Raw genomic sequence first — 18,609 nt, 5'->3', positions numbered from 1 at the left:
AGTTTTCCACGAAATTTACTTTTAAGTTCTAATCACATTACGGGTATGAAGTTAAAGAATTTTAATCAAAGTGAAGGTTAAAATTACCTTCTACTTTGCCGCGATCCTACGATCCCATCCGTGATCATCAACTTGCTCAACAAGCTGCAATTTAGTCTTTTTCAGGGTTCATGCTAAAAATGGTTGCAATGCATCAGTTTAATACTTGATTGATATCAAATACTTGACATGAATTGGCTCCTTTTTCCCCCTTACGGACCTGCATTATTAATATATGAGTATATTTTCATCAAGTACTTAAGCTCTGAAGAATCAAGTCGAATTGAAGCAGAGAACTGAATCGCGTCTCGACTCATCCCGAGTCCCAGCTAACGTCCCCGGATGAGCGGATGAAAAGCAAGGCATCCACATTCCTCTGAAGTCAGCGTAAGGCAGAGAAATCAAACGTCTCATGGACATCTTATATTGGAAATCAATATATCTCGACGGGAGTCCACTTTTTCCTTTCACAACAATCATTCCAACATCTCTATAAGCCCTTCATATCGAGCACCAAATTACAAGAGACCATATTGTAAAGCGTTTCTAAGAAATTAAATGAAGATCATCCTCCTTCGAGCTCGCAAGCCCGGTAACACCGGGAAAAAAATCGACTTTCTGATTAGAAGAAGGATGTGTATTGTTGCTTGAAGATCGAAAAACTCAAAGTACCCCAAAACAGCTCTTCCACGCAAGGCGGGGTCAGCCTCATTATCCTCCACCAATGTCTGTCTGAGGAGGAGTCAACACAAATTTAAGACCAAGCTTCAACATGATACTTACCAGCCTTCTCCAGTGCCCTAAGCCACCTACCAGCAGATTCCTTTGAAACGGCACCTTCTTTAGATACAATGTCTTCAAAGGCTGACCAAACATCAGTGGGCATTTTGGTTGAAGAACCTGCAACGTAGACAGCAGTTCCCAAGTTCAACAAATTCCAGACCGTTTGGCTGTGCTCGCGTATCTTATGTTGCACATATATCTTCTGAGGTTGGTCTCTAGAAAAAGCAACGAAAAGGCCCCCGCCCTTGGCATCAGAGAGAACCCCATCATTTTGTGATTGATCTAACCAAAAATCTCTGTATAGAAAATCACTTTCCTCATTTCGGCAACCGAAGAAAAAAATGATGGGAGCAGTCCACATAGACCGACTTTGAATGGCTCTTTCCTCGACAAAACCACGAAATGGTGCACATCCAGTTCCAGGTCCAACGAGGATGAGAGGTAGTGATGGTGGTGGGGGAGGAAGTGAACCTTTCTGAAACCATGCCGGAATACAAGCACCTACCATGTCAGATTCAGCATTTAGCATTGCAATATGTACAATTGATAATTCCATCTACATATTGTTGTAGAGTATGTCTGCCTAGTTATTAACTCACCCTGATTAGGATCAAGATTGGCCAGCCACATTGAGCAGAGCCCTGCTCGATTCCTCTTAAAAGGCGTTTTCCATGACACAACATTCACAGTTAAGTGGACTTGATTGGGATGGGCTGAAGGAGAAGATGAAATGGAGAAAGCCCTTGTTTTTAATGGAGGAACCAACTGGACCAACCACTCCAGCGGCAGTTGTACAGAAGGGAAATCTTGTAATACCTATTTAAAATTGAAAATTTATTAATGAATCCCTCTCCTGATGCAGGGAAAAGATTAACATAAAACCTCTAGCAGGATACATACCTCAATGTAGCATAAATCTCACTCATATATACAAGCGGTGATGTCAATAGTGTAATCGAAGGGAGGAATACCATGATTTTAAAGAATGATTTTATACCATTTTGACAAAGCTAAAAAATCTCCATTTCTTTTGTGGAGCATATTGAGGACAAATACATTCATGAAAGGTAAGATTTCTTTCCAAATGTTTCACAAATAATAAAATCTCGTACAATTAATTTAGTTTCCTCACCTCCAAAACGGTTCTTCGTTCTTTTTGGTTGTATTGGTACAGATCATCTCTTCCTTCAGCTGATGCAAAATATTGAAGCCTTTCCTTTTCATGTTCGGCTGTAGCAAAATAACTCATTACCTGATAGATGGTGCTATTAGTACAAATAGAGCAAAAATATGCAAGACATACTGAGTTAAAAACCACCAGACCAAAGCCATGATCAATAGGTACAAATTTCAACTATTTATTACTGCTCATGAACTATCTATTCCAGCATTTCCCAGCATAATTTGCATCAGTAATGGATATCTGTAGGTCATGAGAATGTAGCTTCAATCTATGCAGGCGAGATTGTATTTACCAGTACGAAACGGTATGTGAGAAAACATAGCAGGGAATCTTGTTAAACCCCCAAAAGGGAAAATCCACTAATCATACGACACAGCAATGAGTACTTAAATTTCAAACTGAACTCATATATTCACTAAAATCAAGCTGCTCATGTGACTTATATGCCAAACAAATCCCAATGCTAGGCTTTTTCTTTGATATAGCAGCAGACAACAACAGTCCAGATAAAGACTTTACCAAAAAAAAAAAACAACAGTCCAGATAAAGAAATTTTGGACAAAACAATCATTGGATGGAGAAACATGGAAGACGATATGCATACCAAAATTATAGTGAAACTACACAAATCAATATCTTGCAGATGAACTACTCTTCTTCTACTTTTGTGTCAATTTACATTCAAGGTTTATAGAATATATCACCAAAAAGCATGGCCAATTCACAAGCAAAAAAAGGTGCATAAAGGAGTTGATCGTAATTTGATAAGCATAGGGATTCTAACGTCAGACATAAAAGACTCTTGCCTCGAATAAGTAACGTCGCGGTGATGCTGATGAAATATCCATTGCCAACTCAACGAAGGTCCTTAATTTGATGGGGACTGTTGAGGCCCTTGTTCCATTGGCTAGAACTCGATTATCCTTTTTGGTTGGATGAATCTGAAGCATAGAAAAATGGTTTCAAGCAGCAATTAGTAATCATGCACAGAGGTGTATGAGAAACTCAGATAACAGTTCTTCAAGGGAAAGGGACTTTTCTGCCTTGATTTCTATAATTAGCTAGGATTCATTCGAGATTTAGTCATTATAGCATTTTTTTATGTGCTTTGGTGTTCTCTAGATTATAATTGGTTGTTCATGTAAGTTTTAAGTATAGACAGAAAGTTTTTCCCACCAAAACTTAAAATACTATCTGATACCAGAAAAGTTATGAGTAAAAAATGCTAACTTACATGGCCACATTTATATGCTATGAAAGTTTCAGGTGTTTTGGGATACAATAAAATTCAAAATGTGTACATCATGAAATTCTGATTAAGCAAAAAGTATAAAGTAAAAGTCAATCAAGACACACCCTAAATCTAATTGGCTTATCTTTGAATTAAGCCCAAAATTTTATAGGGAGTGGAGGGAAGATATTGAAGACTAGAACAACCCTCTAAAATGAGCTTAACTAATTTTATGCACGAGTAATTGATGGGATTTTATAATCTAATATGAGGAACAATAACTACCTGCAATTTATTTAGTAATAAAAAGATAAGAAACCAGCAAGTAGCACTGCTCTTCAGTTGGAGCAAAATATGAAAAGGAATTGAATTATCTGAACACCATTACCAAGATATTTAGTATGTGTGCCTGCATGAGATTTTGTCCAAGAGTGCTCATGCATGTCAAGGTGAAACATTCGAAAGAAAAAGAATACCATAAAGACAGCATGACCAGTCAAAAGAATAATATACTTATTTGGCTTCTATAGGGAAAATAGTCATAGAGCATATACTCTAGCTTCCAAATTATTAGTCCAAATGGACATACTTTATAGTGGTCCTTCATTAGCGATAGATATATGTGGCTGCATATGCACAGAAACGTAATAAGCATGCGATCAGAGTACAGCTAAAATCTGCTGGAGATGAATGCATAGTAAAATCGTAAAGGAGGTGAACAACACAGTGACTGTAGCAAAGAATATGTCCATTTTAAAGAAGAATTTCCTATTATTACAGCAAGATCATGGCAGTAATGATAAATAATCAGTCTGACTGCAACAGTCCCTACCGTAATGAATGATTCAGGGTCCAAATGACAACACTCCAAGAAAGCATCAACTGCCTTAGGATCTTGACCAGGAAGAATTTCCAGAACATCACCTACATCATATTCAATAGCCTGAAAATTCATCATTACACGTTATATGAGAAAGAGAAAATCAATCTCCAAAATTTTTGAACAGTACATCTAAAAATCTTACGGATGACTCAAAGTTAAATTCGAGGTGACGCACATCCTTTCCACAGCCTGCCTTGGTCAAGCAATGATTTTTTACCTACTCAGGAAAAGAAGAAAAAGGATTAATCAATATAATTGTGCTTTCCTAATCCAAATTCAGCTCCACAGCACACAGCATTAAAGTGTTTTATATTCTTTTTCACTCATTAAGCACGTCAGCTTCGACCAAAATTTTTTAAAGAAAAGGGCATCACCAATGCATCTTCACTTAAACGTAGTAATTAAATTAAAAAAAAAAAAAAAAAAAAAAAAAAAAAGAAGAAGAAGAAGAAGAAGAAGAAAAAGAAGGAAAGAAAGAAATAGATTTAGGGCGCGTTTGGTAATATGCTTTTGTTCCGAGAAACAATTTTTGATTAGAAATGGTTTTTTCCGATTCTGTTCTCAGGGACAACTTTTTAGTAAAAGAACGCATTTGGTAATTTCCCAAAATTTCTATTCCCGGGATAGAAACACATTTGGTAGGATTCTTAGATTTTCTTTTATTTCTTTTAATTTTTTAATTATTTTATTATTTTTCTTATTTTGTCCCTTTTCCCTTTTCCTTTTTCCTTTTTCTTTTTCTCTTTGGCCGGTTGCCGACCATCGTGGCTGGTGGCCGGCTGGGCGAGGCTCGGGGCCTCGCCCTAGCCTGATGAGGTGGAGCCTCTCGTGGCCATGGTGAGGGCGAGGCCTAGGCCCGACCTCGCCTAGCCACCGGCGAGGCTCGGCGTCTCCGGGGGCCAACGACACTCCGGCAAGGTTGCCGGCGCAGCCAAAAGGAAGAAGAAGAAAAGAAAGAGGAGAAGAAAAGAAAAGAAGAGAGGAGAGAAAAAATAGATTCTAGAAACTGTTTCTGGAAATAAAAAATTACTTTTTTTCTACTTTTTTTTTTTTTGTTCCAAATCTATTCTGAGAACAAAAAAATAGGTATTTTGTTCCCGGGGACAAAAATTTTACCAAACAAGTTTCTGTTCTTTTTTCTTTCCTTAGAACAAAAGAACATAAATAATTGTTCCAGGGAATAGAAATAAAATTTACCAAACAAGGCCTTAGTAGATTTGCCAAATGATTATGGTTGATAGGGAAACTTCGGCTTGTCAATATATTAGATTATTTGGTTTTGATTACTTGGAATATTGGATTATTTGCTTTTGATTACTTATCCTTCTCACTTCTGGAAGTACTGAACTCACCCCCAATGGAGTTAAGACAAAGTTATAGCATATGTTTGATAACAAAATCAACCATAACTCGAAAGCAAAGGGTTGAAATTGCAAATTATAAATTGGCTATATCATATAAGTAGGGCATTACCAATTTAAGAAAGCAATCAGGTCTTGTTTGGCGACCAGAGAATCTTGCAGGAGACATAGAGCGAGCCTTCTCAATTTCAATCTCTGTGCATGACACGCCTGAAAAATTGAGAAAGAAAAAGAGTCCAAATGACAATACAGCCTGAACACATATATAAAAATAAATTGAATAAACAACTCAGTGATCTCTTCTTTTGCACCCTGCAATCTCTACTTAGTACAGACAATGAAGAACCGTGTATACTAACACTCCTAATACCCCAACTTAGCTAGAACAGCACATCTAGTTCTAGCAATAGATTGATTGACTGACACCCGGTACGTTTTTTGGCTAAGCTTGAATTTTTTAACCTAGATCCACACCACTTGTATACCCTATATCAATACGTGCTAGACAGATTCCAAATTACCTGAACCAACTGCATATTGCGGATTCACTTCATCAGCGGCATGGTATCTGATCTGAACCTTTGGCAGATCCAGAAATTTCTTATCTGATATCACATAATCTGGACCATCGGGTAATAGCTTTGGATTCATCTGATATAACATTCTCCACAAGGATGACAACCAAGGGTCCAGAGCACCTTCATACCTTGAATTACAAATAAATATTTTGTTTGCTTAGCTTATTCAAATTTTGACCTTATCTTAAGGTGAAAGACTCTAGCATGAAGAGTCAACTACCATGAAACTCCAATGGAGTGACAGAGAAACAATTGTGAATAAAAGTACAGTGCAATAAATAAGGGATTCTAAGTCACACTTCCTTAAACACAACAAAATATTGATTGTAAAAGAAAACCAAATAAAACTATTAAAATCAGTTGACAAAGCTCCAATTTCATTGAGGCATAAGCTACTCATAAACACTGGACACTGCATTTCAAAAACTAATCAACCATGTTAGTTCGAAAGTAAAAGAAAGACATGAAGATATACTTACTTTCCTCTGACGGTGTATTTGAAGTTTTATTATTGGAAAAGCAACAGTGGTTCACAACTACACAAGTAACGTAAAAGACAGGTTTACATAGAAATGAGAAAGCATATAATACAACCAGTCATGACAAAGAACTACATGCCACCAAACTTAACCATCCTAATAAATAGGTAAGATGAGCTCCAAAAGCATGAGCCAGAAAATACCAATGATTTCACATAGTCACACGGTCACATTCCATAACACTAGCCAGAACTTGGAAGCTGCATTCCGAGGGGAAAAATGTCATTTGATAGATTACCAAGACTATAGTTTGCAAAGCAAAGTTTCTCCATTTAATCGCGTGAGAACTAGCATAACAATTTTTTACTAAGGATTTAGTTTATAGTACTGTGACATACCCTGAAGGATGCTGGTCATCCCCTAAACCTCTTTCAACAATGGCCTGTGCTCCAAGATCAGAAAGTCTCTTATCAAGTTTTTTGGCAACAAACTGCAGTCATCAGTCATGAAGATGAAGATAAGTTCCTCTAGCTGAAGTAAATGAGAGGGAGAAACGAATATTGCAACAAATGGTATGAGTTAACAAAGTAGCACTGAAAGCTAGGATGAATCCAAGAGACACCCAGGCACTTAAACTTGAAGGAAGCTGAATTATTCAGGAAGAGAAGAGGAATGGGATGAGAGAAATGGTTGGCAAGATACGTTTTCACTGAAGAATAACAAAAAAGACAAAGTCTGGGTAGAATTCAAGCTAAATTACAATGACAGCATTGAACTTGACACACTATCAATTATGCTTAAAGCATATGCAACATTACTTGATTCCACCAAAAAGAAAATTACTAAAATGGTTGCTTATTCCTGTGGAAAGAAAAATACCAGCAAATGGCACCATAAAAAGTCAATAGAAACCTACTCTAAGCACTTCCTTTGAACTACAATTCTACAAGGGACAAGGAACATATAACAATGATGGATTAACACACTCAGAATACCTAATGGTAAAATTTATAGACGCCAGATGATCCCCACAAACAATGTTGGCAGTTACATCTAAGTACATCTAAGGATCAAATTGCTGTCATGCAACTATGATTATTAGAAAGATGGTGCTGGGCCTTGAGAGCAGAATTAGCATCAGACACCAAATGCTTTGAAGATCAACTTCAATTGAAAGCAATTTGCTTTGCTGGGCATAAATGCATCCTAGGACTTCAAAAGGTCACAATCCTATTACACAAAATTCAATAAATTCTCCTATTTTCCGTAGAATAAGCACAGAAGCAGCAGTTGCATGACAGTGGAAGTCAGGGCCAGAATGTTTGATGCCATCATTAAAGCATATATGCCAATCTCATTAGAAAGCAGCGAAAACATGATTACATTGTATTTCTGGTAACCAGAATCACCTAACCCAAACACGGCATAACGCACTCCCTCCAACCAATGCTGGTTCAGATTTCTCTGCAAAAGAAACCTCCAAAACACCTGTTTTTTTTTTCACAAAACAAGGGAATGTCAGGAGCTACAAACGCTAACCAATCCAATCACCACAGCAACTCGAAATCAGAAAGCCTCAAAACCCAACATGAGACCTAAACCCACCTTCATGGAATCCGGCGGATCCCCCTGGCCCGTGGTCGAAACCACAAACACGACCATATCCTCGAGAGGTAACAAGCTCTGCCACGCATAAAAGCAAACACATACTCAGCATGAGCCAACGCATCGCCTCCGAACGATACGACCATCGCAAATCAACGTACGGACGACTGAAAAGTCATCACTGACTCTCGAACTAATATCAAACAACGCAATCCGTTCATCCTAATAAGCCGATGCGAGCGGGAGAGGCCGATTCGAGACTCACGGCGTCGTATTCGTCCACGGAAAGGACCGAAGCGGGGCAGCCCCGGTGGTCGGCCTCGCGGCCGACGCGCTCCGCCGCGTCCATGGCGTTTCCGGTCTGAGTCGCGTACAGGATCAGCAGCTTCTTGGACTTGGTCTCCGTCATGGCCCCTGGGGGATACGAACCGACGTGATCCCTCGGGAGCGAGATTGAGGTCACGACGAGTGAGCGACGATCGGCTGAACCCCGATGGCGAGACTCGCCGTCGCCCGGTGACCGCCGAGTGATCTCTCTCTTTCTTCTCCGGCGAGCTCGAGCGGCTTGGGTTTCGGAATTTCCGGCGGGGTGTAGGCAGGCACGGAGAAGAGGGCCGGTTTGTCACAGACCGGAGGTTTCAAGACAAAACCCGCCGAAGAGCTAGCGTACGTATTCAGCTCGATGTACGTCGGGAGTCCAAATAATATTCAAATTCTTGAAAGTGAATTTCATAATAATTTATAATTATATATAATTTATTTTTTTATGGTCATAGATTATTATTTTTATAATATATTAAAGACCGTCACATAATCAGTTTTCTTTTAAAAAATTTTCAAGATAGTATAGAAATGTGTGTGTGTGTGTATAAATATTTTTTATATTTAATGAGATAGATGATAATATTGTATTTAATAGATAAATGATAGTTGGGGAGAGTGAATTTTTACTGTTTGATTAAAGGATGATTAGCGATAGTAATTGAGCTAGTCATTTGCTATCTCAAGCATTAACCTATGACAAATGGTTTCGGCGCAAGTTATAAACAGTGTGATCGAGAAAAGCTTGGGATGCATACCAAGCGTTCGAGAGAATATCCTTGATGACAAGGACCAAGAGAAGGTTGTCCAATAGAAGGACACTTGCGTGAGGGCTAAGAGAGCTTTCCTCAAGGGATGTCATGTCCTCCTTTGATGAGAGACTCACTCGGATGAAATCGATGATGCACAATTCCTGCGAGAAGGTGAAGAAGCAAATTGACAAGATTAAAGAGTTGTTCCATGGAGAAATTTTGGGTACCGTGAATGCAGTTGTCAGATTGATGATCGAAAGGGGTGATGCCCTCAAGACCTTGAGCAATAACTTGCAAGATGAGCTCAAAATTTTGTCAAAGATGAATTCAAAGCTAACAAGGTGGTCAAGGATGAACTCAAGGCTTGCAAAAGCGGCCATGGCACAAGGGGGTGGTTAGTGGAGTTTAAAGGTGGATGTTCCTAAATCAAAGAAGTTCAAGGGAGACTGATTTGCCAAAGAGTTGGACAAATTCATATGTGGCATGGAGCAATGCTTCGACGCCATGGGAATCAAGGGTAGTGAGACTAAGTTACTCACTTCGACTATGTACTTCACCGGTGTTGCTTTGCTCTGGTGGCAGAGTAAATGTAATGATGAAAGGCAAGGTGTCAAATCGATCATTCAATGGTCCGACTTTGTTGCCACTTTTTGCAAGCAATTCTTCTTAGAATGTGCCAAGAATGAAGCCCGGGTAAGCTTCGCCTTCTCTCTCACGAGGGAGATATTCACAAGTATGTGCAAGAGTTTTTCGAGCTATTGTTGGAGGTTCTAGATATGACTAAGTCCAAGGCACTATTCACATTCATGGATGGGCTTAAGCCTTGGGGGAAGGTTGGAATCGGGACGTTGGGGAGTGAAAGAGCTATTGAGAGCTCCTGCCATAACCTAGTCCTTGATTGATTTCCATTAGTTTGAAGATCTTAAGTCCAAGTAAAAAGATCAAGGAGCGGATCCATCATCATGATGGAATTGGAAAGGACGAAGCTATCCATGATTGATGGGACAAGTAAGGAAGGCCTTCGCGTGGCAAGTAACAAAGCCACAAAGTGAAGTGTATGGAAAGCCAATCAAGTGCTTCTTTCGCGAACGCCTGCGCATTGCTCAAGATTGCCCAAAGAGGGGTAAACTTTTGGCAATTCGATGTGAGGAGGAAGAGGAAGAACCAGAGTAAGAGAAGAGAGAATTGCGGCTTGGGGCAGTAAAGCTTATCAACTCCTGGAAGACTCAAGTGTAGCTCAAGAAGCCTCCAACTGCAAGTTTGTTATTCGTAGAAGCCAAGGTTATTCAGAACTTGGTTGACATGGGAGCACCAAACATGTTCTTGTTGAAGGAAAAATGTTTGGGACTTCAAATGTAGCCAACCAAACATCGGTTCAAGGAGTTCAACTTGGTTGATGTACTGATTGTTGGCATTACTCAAAACATGGAACTACATATTGGTGATTGGAAGGGCAAATTTTCTATTGAGGTAATTCCACTTAATGAATATGATCTTATCTGGAATTCTTTGATAGTGTGGATGTCATGATCAATATGAGAACAAAAAATTTGCTATCCCTAACCCAAAATGCCCACAAGTGGTGTCTATGATCTTAGGGTTGACGGAGGCCAAGGGCATCTCCACGATACGACACGTGGATGAAGGGCGAGAATTGAGGAGCTCGTAGTTAAGTAAAAAAAAAAAAGCTACAACCTTTGGAGGAACCAAAGGTGGAGTTGAGGCGACCTATGCCAACTCAAAATGAGATGCCTTCTATGTGCTTCCAGAAGTGGAGAACTTGCCAAGTAACATGGAAATGACCGAACCCAAAAAGGAGTTGCTTGTGGAACGAATTGGGATTCAAGAGCTGTATAGTTGAGAAGTCAGGAGGAGAAAGACCAAGTGGCATTGAAGATGGAAGACTTGCCTATTCAAGGAAACCAATGGTCCAAGTGAAGGATGTGAATGGGTAAGTGAAAGAGTTGAGAGCACGTTGCTCAAACGGGTGGAGGAGAATGTCATGAATTGGAGGTTTCCCTAACCAGCCAAAGAGTTAGCTTGGATGATTGGCAAACCTTGAAGTATCTAGGGCTCTAGTGTCCTCATGAGGATTATGGAATACTCCTAGGGACGGTATGTGAGATGTATATTTGTATTCAAGAAATTTCTTGTATTTAATGGGGTAAATGGTACTCTTATTTTCAATAGAATAGGTGATAGATGGGGAGCACTGTTTGATCAAGAGGTTATCAATAGTTGTAATTGGAAGATCTCATGTAGAAATGGGGGTGTTTTCCGTCTCATTTATATCATTTAACATTTGAGTAATAAATGTACATTCTCTTTTAGAGTTTCTCTCTCTAAACACTTTTTCTCGTTACTATCTGAATGGACTAGTGAGCAAGTGAGCGATACATCAAGGAAGGCTAAGCTTTAGGCGTCCAAGAACCAAAGGAAGCCTAAGTGCCGTATGATTTGCGATCTCAAGCATCAGCCTTTGATGAGCGCCCACTGTCCATCGACTTCTAAAGTTTTAGTGGGCCTGCGGTTTTGGGTTTGTTGATGAGAAGCATATGAGTGATAGAAGAAAGGCCAGACCAGTATATAAATTAGAGATAACATTTGCATTTCTCAGACACCCCTAAAATAAAAGGTTAATATCTTGCATATAATAGTAGCTATACAGCATATTACGTCAGGCGTTTATTTATATTTTGATAATTTATTTATAATAGTAATACAAAATGAAGGACATAACATGTGATTATGCTAAAATAATATATAACAATAACTATTACTTTAATGGCCAATTATGAATGTAGTGTCCCATATATCTTATCAAGTTATTGCAATTTAATGCATATGTTTGTATCAATTTTGTAACAATTAACTTATTATTATGACTTAAATATAAAATTTGTTTATGTTGAATGAGATTATAATTATAATTATAATCGTTTAACCAACATTTATTAATATAATAATATTTGAGCTAATAATCTTATTGTGAATAATGTTATACTAAGCTATAGGAATTTACATAATTGTACCCAATAGTAAACAAGTAATGTCATGCTAATTTTCAATAAAATAAGTACTTATGTATTATCAAGATAATATAATTAATTTAATATTAATTATTATTTTATTTATTAATAATATAATAGCTGATTAAGTCAAAATAGTAATAATTTGGGTAGCTTTATACAAATAATATACATCATACTAGTTATAGTTAATAGAAATTTTGATTAAAATTAGAGGAAATTACACAAAACCCCTGAACTTTTGGGGTAGTAACCTTTGTCCTTGAACTTTCAAGTGTTAAGCAATGTCCCCTTGAACTTTCATTTTATTACATAGGGCCACCCTTCATTATTTTTTTTAGGAAAATTATAAAAAAATCATAAATCTTTTGTATTTGTGTCAATTCGAGTCTATCCAGGCTAATTTTAGTCAACTAATGGATGTTAACATGGACACTAGCCATCAACGTGGTGTCATTAGTGTTGGCGTTGACAATTTTAATAATAATTTAATATTTTTTTTGAATTTTTTTTCTCTTTCTTCTTCCTTTAGTTGGTTGCCAACTCGCGATTAGTTAGAGGTAGGGCTAGCCAGGTCTTGTCGATCTTGAGGAAGCTGGCCATGGCCAGGTGAGGCTCGATCTTGCTAGATTCGATGAGGTCATGCCTTGGCCAACCTCTAGCCTCGCCTAGGCCGCCCATTGGGCTGTTGAAGCTTGCCCTCATTAGATTTGGCAAGGGTCAAGTCTCGCCGGTCATGGGCAAGGCGCAACCTCATGAGCCTCTAGTGAGGTTGCCCAACCACTGGTGAGGGTTGACCCTTGTTAGATTTGGCGATGACGAGTCTCGCCTAGAGCCATGCCTTTGGCCAATTGTCGCTAGCAACTAGTTGGAGGAAAAAAGGAAGTGAAGAATAAAAAAAAGAAAAAGAGAAAGGAAAAAAATTCGAAGATTTTATTAAAAATTATTCATGTTAACATCAATGGTGCCATGTAAGATTGTTGACACTCATGTTAACACCGACCAACCAATTTTAACTAGATGCACTGAATTGATACAAATGCAAAATGTGTAGGGTTTAATTGACAAAAAAAAAAAATTATGACTAAATTGGTATAATTACAATAGGTTTAGGACTTTTTTGATAATTTTCCTATTTTTTTCTATTAGCATGTGGAATGCACGAAACTTTTAAGAGTCAAAAGTATGTTTTCATCTTATTTTTTGAAAGAAATATATCTTTTACCCTTAATTGCTGTAAAAGAATGAATAAAAAGAGAAGATAAGAGCATACTAAATTATCTAGATACTAACAATACATAAAATAAAAACTCTATGGTTTTATTAAACGAAATTTGATACATATAGTCATTTGAATGGAACTAAATACAATTTTCTGAGAAAAAAAATAAACATAAATCAAATAAAAGGGGAAAAGGCCTAAAAAACAAAAAAAGTTAATGTAAAAAATTGCTTAGTTATTATGTATATTATAGTTAATTACTGTAAAAAGTGATTATTAATAAAAATATGTAAAAAATTATAAAATTAAATGATCTTCTCAACTCATAAAAGGAAATAATTAACTGAAAGCCAAGTTGGTTTTTAAATGTTTTCTATTTATCAACCGTTTCTTTTCTTTTTGCATTGATTAATAATTTAAGAATACACGATCATTGTCCAATTTTTATTACTTTTTTTGGTTGATTAATTTTATTACTTAACCTTTTTGTTATTGAGGATTTTTTCCTTTCAATTAATTGTGTTTTGTTTTCTTCAAATATCTGAGTTCTATTAATATTTTCATCAATTTATAACATTTCTATTAAGTTACTATTGATATCTATTTCTTTGATACTAATATTTAGTAATACTATTTTTCTTGATTTTCTTGATTTTTTTTTAATGTTTATAGAAATCAAAGATAAAAAAGTGATCCTATCAAGAAATGAGATGAAATATCACTGGGACTTAACAGGCGTAACAGAATCAAAATACACGGATAATATGCCCCGGTTAAAAGTTTATGGACAAATAACCTCCAAAGTTCGAGGGTGTTTTGTGTAGTATCTGAACGGTCTAACAGTGGTAGAGTGAGTAGAAGAAAAATAAATAAATTAAAACAAGGGCATTTCGGTGGCTATAATAACTATCACATAGGGGGTCCATGTAAAAACCATTCCAGCTTTGAAATTACGTTGTAATAGCTATTACTACAAGCAAACGACCAATCAAATTTATAATGTAAAAGTCATTACAACAACCAAATGTGTTATTAGAAATTGGGAGTAAGGAGTTTAGCTCCTATATACAAGTCCATGATTTAATAAGGAAATTATATGAGCGAAATTCACCTATTTAATGCAATTATCCCATTTATAAAAAATTTAGACACATAATTTTTCATCTAATGTCTAATAAAAATTTGACCCACATTTGTAGAAATAGAACTTTCCTAACAATTCAATCTAAGGTTATAAGAGTGTTGTACTCATCAAGTGATTACCAACAAACCACATTTACCCAAATTGAACGGCAAGTTTTTAAGGTATCGCAACTTTTAACCACATTTTTCTATTCTTGAGAAGGAATTTTGTGATTTAACCGTATCAACTAAATTATATCGGAAAGACCAAACAAACTTTATGAATTTGTAAGAATCACGTTGATAAAATATTTAATGTAGAAAACGTCAAGGACTTTTAGTACAATTATCTGTTCAGCCCAATTTTTGAAAATCCGCTACTTGACATATTTAGAAAATTAGATTGTATTTTTGGGAAGTTTAGGAACCCAAAAAAAAAAGGTTTAATTTTATTGAATAGAAAAGATATGCTCAATCAAACTTTTGATCAACTTTTAGAAATACATATATAATTCCACGAACCAAAAAAAAAAAAAAAAAAAAAAAAAAAAAGAAAGAGAAATCGACGCCGGTGATAGGCGGCCCAACACCCTTTCAGTACTGCGCATCGGCAACTGGGCGCGGCCCAGCCGCCCCTTTTTGTTGCACAAGGGCTTCGACATTGTGGCCCAGGGATCGTCTGTTACAGTGTGGAACCCAATGCGGCCTTTGGCATGGCCTGAAAAGCCTTTTTCTGTAAGGCTCCTGTGTGGGCTTGTTCAGTATGGTTTTTCCCTTATCCTTTCAAATCCAAGGTAAGTGCATTCCTCATTTGCTCCTTTCTCATTCCTCTCTATTTTCAAGTTATTAATCTTCAAATAAAACTAGTATCGTAATAACGCTGGACATAAAAATTAGAGAATTCAATAAATGTAGCCGGTATTGTCCTGGATCTTGAACAGACTTTTTCTTAAATAGGTAGGGTGTTGTTATATTCAAAATAGATTCCGAAAAAAAATGCAAAATAAAAGTAAGCTAAATAAAATTCGGGAGGTTTTTATGCTTTCTCTAGATTGTAGCTCTATCTACTATAAAATTTGCATCTGGAAACCTATTGCATGTAAGTCAACCCAGAGGTCGAAGTAGCAAGCGGATCGAACTAGGTAGACTTAAAGCCGATCAGCCAAAATGATTGCCTGATTGTGAAACTAGGTCCCTGTGCATGTCATGTTTTATATATATATATAATATTTTCAATATTTATGATATTTTCTTTAGAATTGTTTTAAGCTTTCAAACCTAATATTGTATATAGTCTAAAACGCAAAAGTATTCCTATCTTACTTGGCCAAATAATTACTTGGCTCCTTAAATTCAAAACCATATGCATGCATCATTAAATAACGCGTATCAGTCAATTACACATGCGTACAGATTGCACTCAAGACGCACTCACATTCGCCATGCAGATCTTGCACATTCCAGGCCGTAAACTGATGTGGAATTTTCGCTCGATCTCGTCCCGAAAAAGATCAAAATCTTATTTACAACTTGGTTTTTCCCCCGACCCCAAAAATAGAAAAAGAAACTTGGTTTTTTCAGTTGGGATTGGCTTGGAAACGAGGAGTGACTGAGCGATAGAAGAAAGGCCCGAATGGTCCAAACGAATCTATATATCTCACGGAAATGCAAACAGCTCCATGGTCTGGCTAGTTGGTCCATCATAAGCTTTGACGATTAAAAACCAACTAAATTGAAAAGTGAGCAAACCCTGAAAAACCAAGCATATCAGAGGAGGGTAACCAAACACTTGTGCTACAAACCACAGAGATGGAATTGGCATAATGACTAATTGGTCATTTGTCCTTTGCGAGATCAATTATTCGATTTATATTATGAGCAAACCTTTGAATAGCTCGTGATGCTTTGCCCAACTCCGACCTGCCTTGTACGGCTGAGTTGGACGAATTCTTAAATATGGAAGACATTGGTAGTGAGATATTTGGCTCGGTGATGATCAAGAGGCTTTTCTGATTGCTAACGTCTTGGTAGGGTTTCTTGCTGACCTTAATCTACGGGATGCTGGTGGTAGATTAGCAATGGCTTAATCTAAGCATTTCGTAATGGATGCGGGACACTTATATTAGAGCCCATGTTGGTTCTGCTAGTGCGGGCCACCCCTCCTCTCCCTTTAGCTTATAAAAAAGAAAACACCGACACTAGAAGACGAATGTCATATCGACTACGGCCTTGATTGTCCCTTGATATTGTCTCGTGCGTGCACGCGCATATGCTTGAGTGTGTGAGAGACATTGAAGTGACTATGCTTGGGAGCATTGCAGCAACCACCTTGCAACGGTCATCGGTCGTGCCATTGCGCAGTCGCTATTTCTTTCTTTAAACAAGAAGGGATTTTGTTCATTCATTCCTTTTTATGTTTCATGTATTTAATTTTGACAGAGCTTGATAATTTTTCCCAAACATAGATCTCAAGTAAGTTATTTGGCATCCAAACTTATCTGGCTTGAAGTTCTCCACAAAATGCGGAATAGTCTTCAATCTCAAAAACCAAAGTAACCAAACATACCCCTAAAGCCCTAGCCTCCCATGATGCACTTGAAAGTCTCAATTTGTTTACCTGAATAATTAAATTACAAAGAAAATGTTCATAACGACCGGAACCCTAAACCAGGAAAACAAATTGAGCCCACGAGTGGCTCTCAAGGATCTGGTCCCAAATCACATAGGAGTAGGAATCCAAGTCAAAAATTGAGATCAACCGGGTACTCTTGCTTCAAATTCGAAGGGAGAACGGTATATTTACGGGGTCTAAATGAATGGAGATTTTCACTGTTGAGGTGATTGGTCTAGTGATAAATGAATTATCTGTTTTCCATGAAATCACGAGATTTGAGCGAACCTTTTGAACGGTTCGTGCTGCACTATCTAATTGTGGCATATCTCGAGAAAAATCGCTATCACCGGTCCCCTCGCCTCGCATTTCCAAACGAAAAAGAAGAAAATTATGTGGAGATCTCGATTTCTTCTGTCATCTCAACCAAAGAGGTGTTGGACCAGACGCTGAGCTCCATAATGGCACTTAAGGGGTACTTCATTGGTGATACTGAGTTGATGGGGACGAATCATAGGCCACCCCACGCGAAGCACATCGCGTAGGACTGACACGGTACCATCACAAGTCCTATGCACCAGCAATTTTTCAGAGTCACGATGCCACACAAATAAATATTATCGTACAATTTACATTTCATGTTTTAAAGTCACATTTAAAACTACAATGGTCACGTGAATTAATTTTATCGTACGTCTTATCTTTCACATTTCAAAGTCACAATGGCCACCCAAATAAATATCACAGTACGTCTGACGTCTCTAATTACAAAGAGTCACGACGACCACACAAATAGATATCGTCGTACGTTTCAAGTTTCACATTTCAAAGTCACATTCAAAGCCATGATGGTCATGCAAGTTGAGGTCATTCTATGTCTTACGTTTCACATTTCAGAGTCATGACAGCCACACAAATGGATATCATCATAAGTATGATGTTTCGGAGAGTCATGACGGCCACGTAACTAGGAGTTGGTTTTCAATGATTTTGGAAAATGGATGTCCAACCTTTCAATAACCGTTCGACAAGGGGAAAAAAAATCTCATCTGTTAATTGCAATTTTTTTTTTTTTTTTTTTTTATAACTTTATGTGCCGCGGTATTTTTATGTAAAAGTTACAGAGAACGGAGTATTTCCATCTAAGAATAATCCATGTAGTGATTCCAACTTCGGACTTTCCTGTATTAATGATGTGCAAAGTGAAAATAATTTATCAAAGCATCGTCCCGTGTGAGATCAGGAGGCATCCTTGAGACAAAGTCTTCTCACTGGCGGTGTCCCTCGGAGCTATGCCGATGTTAAATAAGGTATTTCGTCCGTATGAGTTATTTCGCCTTTATAAGTCTTCTTACATGATTTGATACCTAAATATTCTAATCCTCCTTTTCATGCATATTCTGGACTTTT

The 18,609-nt window shown here is 37.5% G+C and overlaps 1 protein-coding gene across 2 annotated transcripts; it reads right to left on the bottom strand.

Moving 5' to 3' along the window:
* Positions 1-429: 429 nt before the first annotated feature.
* On the bottom strand, positions 430-8,799 carry LOC104422103 (NADPH-dependent diflavin oxidoreductase 1). 2 transcript variants are annotated; one of them, XM_010034330.3, is made up of 12 exons: positions 8,408-8,799; positions 8,143-8,220; positions 7,921-8,025; positions 6,936-7,027; positions 6,002-6,186; positions 5,593-5,690; positions 4,262-4,336; positions 4,069-4,179; positions 2,812-2,946; positions 1,955-2,074; positions 1,422-1,638; positions 430-1,323 (listed from the first exon to the last, which is right to left on the bottom strand). In XM_010034330.3, the coding sequence occupies exons 1-12, from the start codon at positions 8,549-8,551 to the stop codon at positions 794-796; spliced, it is 1,890 nt and encodes a 629-aa protein (XP_010032632.2). In that variant the 5' UTR covers positions 8,552-8,799; the 3' UTR covers positions 430-793. The 2 variants fall into 2 exon arrangements, with proteins under 2 accessions (XP_010032632.2, XP_018719631.2); XM_018864086.2 differs by lacking the exon at positions 8,408-8,799 and having other exon boundaries at positions 7,947-8,025; positions 8,143-8,159.
* Positions 8,800-18,609: the final 9,810 nt, after the last annotated feature.

This window comes from Eucalyptus grandis, chromosome 10 (assembly GCF_016545825.1).
Source record: "Eucalyptus grandis isolate ANBG69807.140 chromosome 10, ASM1654582v1, whole genome shotgun sequence".
NCBI classification, from domain to species: Eukaryota; Viridiplantae; Streptophyta; class Magnoliopsida; order Myrtales; family Myrtaceae; genus Eucalyptus; species Eucalyptus grandis.
Note: the sequence above shows the minus strand (reverse complement) of the source record. Positions and strands in the feature narration are given on the sequence as shown.